The sequence below is a fragment of the Camelina sativa genome, chromosome 7, assembly GCF_030686135.1.
Source record: "Camelina sativa cultivar CO46 ecotype springtype chromosome 7, ASM3068613v1".
NCBI lineage: Eukaryota > Viridiplantae > Streptophyta > Magnoliopsida > Brassicales > Brassicaceae > Camelina > Camelina sativa.
The window spans coordinates 10,178,053-10,188,431 of record NC_141886.1 but is presented as its reverse complement, the minus strand read 5'-3'; the positions used below and the strand labels follow the sequence as shown (position 1 = coordinate 10,188,431).

Genomic DNA, 10,379 nt, shown 5'->3' with positions numbered 1-10,379 from the left:
ATAGAAGAAAAAATAGCAATCTCTATTTTAGAGGTGAGAATAGAGGTGGGTTGGAGTAAAACTCACCTCTATTATAGAGTTTCTCTATTATAGAGGCAAAAATAGAGAACCATTGGAGATGCTCTAAAAGGTCCAAAACGAGAAAAAGATGAAAAAAAAAATAAAACCTTAGTCAAGAATGTAAGGGATTTGTGAGTTTTAACTTAATAAGAATCTTGAATTAAAAAAAAACTGATCTTGAAATGTAGGCGGGAATGAAATGAAGAACACGCAAAAATCAATTTAGTATTGAGAATAAAACAAGAGTACACACAACATCAATTTCGCACTTAGGGGCAAGTAGAGAGAAACTTTTCCATTGATGTTTTATTTGTAAACAAAAGAAACTTGTACATCAACGTAAACACACATTAAAATCAACGAAACACCGGTCACTCTTCTTTTCTTCTTTGGTAGCAATGGCAGTGTTTGTCGCTTCCCTCAACAACCCCTTTACATACTTTTTGACCTTTGTATGTGCGTCTGCAACATATAGAGCAATCAACATTCGTACCAAGGAATGGGGCTGGGCCGCACTCCTCTAGGAACGTGAAGCATCCAGGTGCTGCAGCATCGCTCCTCAGGATTTCTGCATGTTAACATATTAACGTGATCGTTATCACAAGATAATTAACAAAAAAAACTGTGAAGCATAGTAGAAAACATCCAAAATTATTACCAGTGGTAGCCATGAAAAAGACAAACAAGAGAACGGTGAAGCTGACTGAATTGATGTTCTTTGCCATATCTTTTGGTTTTGCTTTGCTTTCTCTTAAACGCAACTTATTCTTTAAAAAAAAAGACTTTAACGTTGGTGCATGAGACAATCCATATGTTTGCTGATCTGTTGGTGCTGTTTAGCACCCACGACATACCGACCTAAACCGAAGGTAAACCGAGTAATTTTACACATCAACTGAACCGGGGGACCCCCTTTTGGGCAAGCTAAACGGGCCTATAAGCAGAAGCCCGACAAAGCCACTTGAGCGACCTCCGAGACCATCCCTAAGCCGGATCAGAAGAGGAAATTTACCATATTTGAAGATTCGAGATTTAAGGAAAATAGACTTATTTTGTAATCAATGCATTCATATAAATAGAGAGGTACCCTCTCCTTGTAAGACATCCATCAATTAATACAAAAACCCTACTTTTTACTTGTTCTTGAGCGAAACCCTAACTTCTTCCTGAAAAGATCATAACCCCTCTTTATTTTCTAGCTTTAATCCAATTTTTAGAAAGAGAGATCTTAAGTGAATTTGTTCTCCACTCAAACAAATTCATTGTGAATCATTGATTCAACAATTGGCGCCGTCTGTGGGGAAACTTACACAAGAGTTCTACGTTTTTTCTCTCTACCACCAAAGCCAAAACAAACCAGAAGATCAAGTTCAACTGTCCGAACTGTCACCTTGCAAGGCAAATTCCCGGCAGCTCCTGACGAACCGGAAGACGCGTAATCTATTTACGGATTTCCCCAAACAGTAGCTTTCCGTGGAACCAAATTTCGTTTTAATCCGAGCTTTCCTCTTAGAGATATCGCAGTTTCTCTGCAACATACTCTATCCTCAAATAAAGATCCGTCTGTTTTCGACCAGCCAGCCTCGGGATCGATTTCTCGGCTGTCGTGAATAACCTATCTATGGATTGCCCTGACAATAAGCTTTCCATAGAACTCAATTTCGTTTCAATCGGAGTTTTCTTCAGAGAGATATCGCCTTCTCACTACCGCATATTCTATCTATCGAAACTAATATAGATCTGTCGGGTCCTGACCAGTCAATCTCGGGGCCGATTTACCAGCCGACTCCGCCGAACTAGTCTATGAATAACCTACCTATGGATTTCCCAAAGAATAATCTTTCCATAGAATCGGGTTTCATGTTGATCGGACTTGTCTACCGAGAGTTATTGCTATTTCCCTGCAGCAAACACAATCTGTTAAAACAAAGATCTGTCTCTATCGCACCAGTCAGCTTTGGGATCGTTTTCCTGACAAAGTATTATGACCAAGATTACGCACAACCCATCCACAGATAGGTCTTAGAGTCAAAATTTCGAAGAAGGCAACCTCAACCAATTCCGAAGTGTCTATCGAAAGTTATCACCCTATTTCCGAACTGGCACATCTTGTTCAAAACCCTAGCTATCAGCTCGCCGTCACGACTTGGAGAGTAGTTTGCCGCCGATCTAGAAGGAACAAAAAATCAATATTCATATGAAACTTAAGCCTCGAGGCTTAGCTTTCTAACAAGATTGACCACGCCTCAATTAGTGCTCTGTATCTCAACTTATGACCAATTTGCTTGAGCAGATGCGGCCTGTCCGCAATTGTCAGATCGTCTTACATGATGACTATATTCCCAACGATCCAAATAAAATATATAATAAATCTGCATATCAATTTGAAGCCCCGAGTCTCATCTCTCTTACACGACCGACTTCGCCTCAACCCGATCTGCTTCAAGAAACTTATCACCAATTTGCCTCAACTGGTGTAATCTGACAGAACTCTATATTGCTTAACCGACCTCCTACTGTTAACGACGTTACCCATCGATCTAGGGAGAACCAGGTGCCATATTATATATCCATCTAAAGCCCCGAGGCTTATGTTCCTAACAAGACCGACCTCGACTCAATCCGAGCTGTTTCAAGAAACTTATCACAGATTTTCCTCGACTGGTGCGATCTGTCAAAACCCTAAATCGTTGATTTGATCTGTCAAGAAAATCAAACTTTGAAGGCACTTTTCTGGCGTTATAGAAAGAACCAGACGCCGTACAACATATCAATCTGAAGCCCTGAGGCCTGTCGTTTTAACGAGATCTACCTTGTCTCAATCTGAGCTGTCTTCAGAAATTTATCATCGATTTCTCTAAGCCTGAGATAATCCGTTAAAACTCCAAATCACAAATCCGACCTGTTAAAAGAACCGAATTTGAAAGCAATTTCCAGTCATTCAATAAAGAACCAGACGACGATCGACATATCAAATTGAAGCCCGGACTCTCATATTTCTAAGAAGACCAATTTCATGTCGATTGGGTATTCCTACCAAAAGATATCACCGTGTTTCTGAAGCAGACACATTCTATCCAACACATTCATCGAAATAAGTTTTCTATACATTCATATATGTTAACGGATGAAATTGGAGATCATTATCACTATAGAATCACCTCACGCTAGATATACTCATGCTATATAGAATAATCAAAACGGATGAACTTGGAGATCATTATCACTTGATCATATGCATTTGATTTGCTATCCTCTTTACCACATGCCTTGGATTTCTTGATTTTTTATGCATGAATCGTTATTGTAAGGGATCTCTTCAACATGATGTCGTATCTGATCAGATCGAAAATCCAGACTCATTAGTTCCTAAAAAAAAGAAAAAAAAAGCCAAGCCGTGCCTCGCAAAAAAAAAAAAAAAAACCGAGCCATGCCTCGTATAAACTCAGTTTGGGACTCCAAACTCATTACTGCAAAAAGCCGGGATCCACGCTCGCAAGTCAAGGATGAACATTCTTTTAGACGGACATGTTCAGCTCGTCATTCAGAGAACTTCTCAGTTCGTCTTTGGAAAACTCTTCAGTTTGTCTTCGGATGAGTTTCCGTTCGTCTTCAGACAACTTTTCAGTTCGTCCTTTAGACAACTTGAGTTTCAGCTCATCCTTCAGACAACTTGAGTTTCCGGACGACCTGGCACTGAGAAGTAATTTAGATTTCCTAACTGACTCCAGCGGCGATTAGCTCTCGGGCACACTTCAACCACGCAGATCGGGTTGTTATTAGCATATTGTGTTTTTTTCTATGAATTGGATGTGAGATGCTCAGCATATCCCTTCCCATCCTATTTATGTTGAAGGGGGGGGGGGGAGATAACCGCTGAGTCCCAATATTTTTTACACCAATCATATTGTAAGAGCACATTCGCAGAGGACAATCCGATTGCGCTGCGAAACCGTGTCAGCATTAAATGTTGCGGTTACACGCAAAAAAAAAAAGAAAAAAACTACTACTACGTACATATACACGAATGTGTATCAAGTTCGAAGCCGAACTGATTTATCGACATCCTGGCCAGATGATGACTTGCGTTGTTACGCAGTAACTCTCCGACGAGAGATAAGCCGAACCCAGAAAATTCTTTTGAATTGTTTCACAAGTTCCGGTTCGAACGGAAATGTAAGACGAACTCAGAGTCTTTTTTTCACCGTCCGACTTCCGAACTGGAGCAAAGGAGGTAAGCCGAAGTCCCGTACTTCGCCCTCCGCTAAAGCATCTTTGCGCTTCGGTTGAATTACCTAATAAGGATTACTCGGTGTAAGCCGGGAGACGTCCCACTTCGTGTAAAGTTCCAAATAGAGTTAAAAATTTACTTCTTGCAAGAGCAACTTGTCCAAACATGAAAATTTTATTAATAGCTTAAAATTCTTTGGCTCAAATCGCCATGCCTCGTATAAACTCAGTTCGGGACTCCAAACTCATTAGTGCTAAAAGCCGAGCTCCATGCTCGCAAATCAAGGACGAACATTCCTTTAAACACAAAAATTTTCAGTTCGTCTTTTGACAACTTGAGTTTCAGTTCATCTTTCAGACAACTTCTCAGTTCGTCTTCGGAAAACTTCTCAATTCGTCCTTCAGACAACTTCTCAGTTCGTCTTTGGACAACTTGAGTTTCAGTTTATCCTTCAGACAACTTCTTAGTTCGTCTTCGGAAAACTTCTCAGTTCGTCCTTCATACAACTTCTCAGTTCGTCTTCGGACAACTTCTCAGTTCGTCTTCCGACAACTTCTCAGTTCGTCTTCAGACAACTTTTCAGTTCGTCTTCGGACAACTTTTCAGTTCGTCTTTAGACAACTTCTCAGTTCGTCCTTCAGACAACTTTTCAGTTCCTCTTCGGACAACTTCAGTTTCAAGTCGTCCTCAGACACCTCACTTTCAGGTCAACCTCAGACAGCTTCAGCTTCAGCTTGTCTTCAGATAATTTAGTTTCAGTTCGTCATCAGACAACTTCAGTTTCAGCTTGCCTGCAGATAGCTTCGATTTCAGTTCATCATCAAATAGCTTCCGTTCTGTTTAAATCTTTCAACATCCTGGCCAGATGCTTGACTCGCATCAAACCGCAAAAGGGGAATAATCCAAGCCCATTATCTCGCTCTCCTCAAAGTGGTCAATTATCATCCCGATCGGAATCATCCTTCAGTTCGGAGATCACAAACCTAATAGCCTACAAAGACTGAGCTTCCTCTTCCGGAATTGCGAGCTAGCTGGTCAGCAATGAAGAGAGCAACCAACTTACAAAAGTCATTATGATCTACGACACGTCTCAACTTGGATTAGCAACTGCAACGGTGCGTGATGTGAGCACGGGATCGGACACGCGTCCAGGAACGCTCGAGCCGGACCCGGACACCTCTCAGACACTCATATCACCTGCGAGACAACTCGGACCAAGAGCTCATCCAGGACTTCAAGACACAAGATCAACCACTTCGTCCAAGCATTCGTCCAAGAAGATCGAGAGATCGACTCAGCCAAGGCAACCATCGGCGAGACCGTCCGTACGGCCTTCGTCCTTACCCAGCCTAAGGATGTGGCCTATTTTGTCTTTTTCTTTAAGCTTTGCGTTTTGAACTTTTCTAGATCCTTCCCGAGCGACTCCGTAAACGATCGCGACCTGCACTCACATCAGTTCGTGTGCTCGGAATTCAGTTTTCCTAAAGTTTAGATCGAATATTTTTTCCTATAGTTCGGAAACTCGAATGGATAATCGAATCTACCGAACTAGGGGGGGACTAATTGTTGGTGCTGAATTTAGCACCCACGACACCCACGACATACCGACCTAAACCGAAGGTAAACCGAGTAATTTTGCACATCAACTGAACCGGGGGACCCCATTTGGGCAAGCTAAACGGGCCTATAAGCAGAAGCCCGACGAAGTCACTTGATCGACCTCCGAGAAACATAAAGCACAACCACCACAACAAACCAGAACCCCATGGAGGGCGAACCAAACTAGGAGCAAAGAAAAACCTTGCGAATCGACCTGAGACAAGTCAAGGAAGACCAGCAGCTCTTACATGCGGACCCTCGTCAAACCCAGCTTCAGCCATCTACAAACCCAAAACTGGTAACCTCCTCGCAAGAGAAGAGCTGAATGACTAATCCACTGCTATTGTCTAGAACTCAACTCCAAAACTCCAAAAAGCCACAGAGGAGAGCTAGTAGATGATTAGCAACAAAAAAAACATCCGAATGACCAACACAAGGAACGATACCTAGCTCGCATTGCCAACACAAACAAACCAACAGACCCAAACTACCAGAAGAACTAAGAACCAAATCAAACCCTTAACTAGAGAATGCAGATTTGCGAAGAAAACACAAACCACATCTCAAAGAAAACTAAAACCCTCGGTTGAAGCCATAACGACACTAAAACCAACACAGCCTTGATGAAAAATCCGCAATCCAAAGAAGAGAGAGACGAGAGAGATACAATACCAGTCCATGAAAACGACCCGCGATCGTCTCCTTCAAGCCACCAGCACGAGAGCACCACCCGAACTGAGCCACAACCTAGACTAACCTGTTAGCAAATGGATCTGTCTCTTCTACAACCAAAACTCACCGCTGATGGCTTCTCCTCCTTCAATCGATCTTTGCTTCACATGGGAATCTGACAACAAGACTGCTTCAACACCGAAACAGAACAAAGAGAACAAAAACTAAGAGGCAAGACTAAGATCTACACCCTCCCACAACTCCGGTTTTGAGAGAAAAATGAGGGCGACCTGTGTGAGTGTATTATGTGCTTTACTGCACTATTAGTAATGCTAGTCTCTTTTTTTTTTGAATGTGGGATTGTTCTATAAGACAATTAGGGATGAAGCCCACAGACCTGTCCAGTTAAACCCTAAAAGTTGTGGGTAAACAATTAGATTTTAACAGTTAAAGTTTTTACAGTCAAAACATTTACAACCAAATTTTCTACAGCTAAAATTTTAAAGTCAAAGTCTCTATAGCCAAAAGTAACAACCGCTACCAATCAAGGTCTTAGAATGCACTGAATTGAAGCGGATTCAAATTATAGCTCTAAAACATAATTTAGTTATATATATATATATATATTTGGAATAAGCTTTAACAACTTATTTGGATTTATTTGTTTTTAAAACTTTTGCTTGTAAAGTAAATTGCCTTTAATGAATAGTAGTGGTTTCATTGAGTCAGTTTATACATAGATAATAGATTCAATATTTCCAGGATATGTATTATTAATCCCCTCCTTGACTGGAGTTTTTCATCAAGATTCAAATTTGTGTACGCCTCTAAAGATTCTTATCACAATTCAGATATAGATCTTTAGCTTTTCTTTCCACCATCTCTGCACTTGTTAACGTCTTACACTCATGATCAGTCCATTAGCTAGGCATACAGAGTTTCCTTATCTTTTCCGCCTTGGCTCACCATTTTCCTAGCAAACGAACTGATCATAGGTGTTGAACCGGCGAGACAACATGGCCTCCCAAATTCTATGTCCGCTTATCCCCTTCAATTTTATACTCATTATCTCATGCAGACTCCATAACTTCAAACGTTTTATTCGGACCGAGATACTCTACTTCCTTCCGCAAACTATTATCCCCTGTAAGAGTTTTCTGTCACCCCAAATATCAAACTAATCGCACTATCGCAGTACTCATGAATGGTCCCTCTATATCGCAAATTATATTATTTCCCTACAAAATTCACACAGCTCTCCCAAAAACGCTCACGCAATCAAGGATCTAGATGGAGGGTAGCTCAAATTTGATCAAGACATGAAGCGTAGGCTAATGAACTGAGGATCGAGACGGTATGGAAAGCAAAGACTAGTTTTCTTCATAGAACAGCCAGAAACTAGGCATGCACTTACCATCCTGTTTATTCAACAAGAAAGTTCCATACAGCCAAACCAAGTAACCAACATATACAAAACCTACCGTACGTTCTCATCTTAATATTGCGGATAGAAACTTATAAAAAAGGAACGTCTTGTAGATTTGGTTATCAACCATCGTACAATTCATTCTTCTACTCTCTTTTCTTTCGACACACGTTACTACTTTCAGATGTGGATGAAGAAAAGAGTAAGCACCAAAAAACTGAAAAACAAAAAAAAATAACAAATCAATCTAATTAATATTAATAAAAACACACGAATCAATCTAATTAACATGATACCGGCAAAAGCACACTTTCCGATTTATTATTTCTTGACAAAAAAAAAAACAAAAAAAAGAAAAACAAAAAAAAATAACAAATCATAGGATTCGTTAGTTGAAGACTCTGCAGTTTCTCCTGATCTCTCCAAGACGTTCGGTAAGAACTCTTATGGTACCCATTTTGACCATTGCTTTGGCAAATCTCCGTCTAAAAAGTTTAATGTTTGAGGCAAAGGTTGACACAGTTTCACGGGTTGAATTGTCGAGACCCATGTTTTGATCAATTTTTAGGATTCCTCTTTGCGCTTCAATCTCTATGAAGATCACGTTATCCACTGTAAATGGAGTCCCTTGGTCCAAGAACACTGATGGGTCATTTGGAGCACGACATATGTATAAGATAAGAGAGTAGGAGAACGATCACGACCTTCAAGTTGATCGACGACACGGCTGTACTCGTCAGGGAGACCGGCAAGGATTTGCTCAATCTGGTCCTCATGCGGCATGGGGTTGCCAAGGTGAGCCAACTGATCAAATCGTGTTGTAAGACCCTGAAAGTACGTCTCAACGGACTTGTCTCCCTTGGTCCAGATCTTGATCTGCTGTCGTATCTGTTGAACATGAGCACGACTTGGAGCAGCATAGATCGACGTTAGCGTACGCCAGATCTCAGCAGACGTGTTCGTGTTAGAGAGCAAAGGTTGGACAAAAAGAGAGATAGCACCTAAAAGTGCGCTGTAAATCAAGCGATCTTATCGCTTCCAAATCTTATAATCTGGGTTTTCAGAGGTAACACCGGCAGTGGTGGTAGTGGGAGGAGGGACAGCAACAGTTTCATCGACGTAGCCGAGGAGATCGTAGCCATCGAGCAACGCACGTACTTGACGACTCCACATCAAAAAGTTGGTGCTGGTGAGCTTAGTCACATTCATCATGTTGACAGAAAAATTTAGGGTTTTTAGGTAGAGAGATCGCAGCTCTGATACCATATAAGATATGAGGCTGAATAATTCTTATTAGATAGAGAGTACATTATATAGTAGGGATACAATAGAGATTAGGGATCTATCATTTATAATACTAGCCTTTCCATATATACATTCTACAATATGTCCCTCAACCTTTAGAAATGTATCAGTGTATCATATGTATTGATGCTCATTTGATACGATATATTTTCAATAAAGACATGTAGCTTAATAATGTGTGTTAGTGTCGTAAACATTACTTTAAGTTCAAATTTGCATAATGAATCTTCTTGAAAAAAATACAGAGTTTATATTTTGAAATATAATGTTATGTATCATTTTATCATAGCTCATATATATACGTACCTAGCATTCAATGTCCTGTTCATTGCAGGGTCATTGATTCTATTTCGGATGAAGCTACAATGCGTGACACCAACACTGTGGCCACCACCAATAAGTGTAACCATGTCTTCCGTATTCAAATCATGAGCTGCAAATAATTCGATGGAATTGGCCACTGGAAATGCTGGTCCGGGCAACTCTACATCATCGGGGTTTGACAATAATCCATCACGTCTTCCTGTTGGTACTAAAAATCTTGGACCACCAGCTAATGCCACGGAGTCTCTAGTGGCGAGAGTTACAATGTCTGCGCATGAAACAGTTCGGGGGCATGCAGCCTCGAGCAGCTTCTTAGCCTCATCAATATTCTCGTAGCCTCTCACGCTTGCATTTGGTACAGCACTTTTCTCTGATTGTCTTTCGGGTGTTGGGTCAATCAAGAGAGAAGCATCACAACCCTTCACAACCGTACGAAATATTGCTTTATCAATGTTACGTAAAGATATATTAGCGAGTCCATTAACCATTATATATCAATATGCATATATATCTATATATACACATGACAAGGAGAAGATTACGAACCCTGACAAAGTAATCATGAAATTGCATGCGAACTAATGCTGCAGTAACGGTATTGTCACTACGGAAATGTTTGGCAACAACATTAGCAACAACTGATTCGGCGCGGGGGCATGACCGGCGGTAGAACCCGAATCGGATTCGCTCAAATGGGCGTTGCGCAAAAGCAGAGGGAACAAGGAAACAGAAAAGTACAAACAAAGCTGGGATTGACCTCAT

The 10,379-nt window shown here is 40.9% G+C and overlaps 1 protein-coding gene and 1 pseudogene across 2 annotated transcripts; both read right to left on the bottom strand.

The window, feature by feature from the left end:
* Nucleotides 1-282: 282 nt before the first annotated feature.
* LOC147941139 (defensin-like protein 206 pseudogene) lies at nucleotides 283-3,320 on the bottom strand (annotated as a pseudogene). Its single transcript, XR_015561973.1, has 3 exons — nucleotides 719-3,320; nucleotides 436-628; nucleotides 283-386 (listed from the first exon to the last, which is right to left on the bottom strand). The product of XR_015561973.1 is annotated as a defensin-like protein 206 pseudogene (transcript).
* Nucleotides 3,321-8,376: 5,056 nt separating this feature from the next.
* LOC104704507 (peroxidase 44-like) lies at nucleotides 8,377-10,379 on the bottom strand. The gene is made up of 4 exons (XM_087460208.1): nucleotides 10,164-10,379; nucleotides 9,600-10,036; nucleotides 9,377-9,386; nucleotides 8,377-8,658 (listed from the first exon to the last, which is right to left on the bottom strand). The coding sequence occupies exons 1-4, from the start codon at nucleotides 10,377-10,379 to the stop codon at nucleotides 8,377-8,379; spliced, it is 945 nt and encodes a 314-aa protein (XP_087316334.1).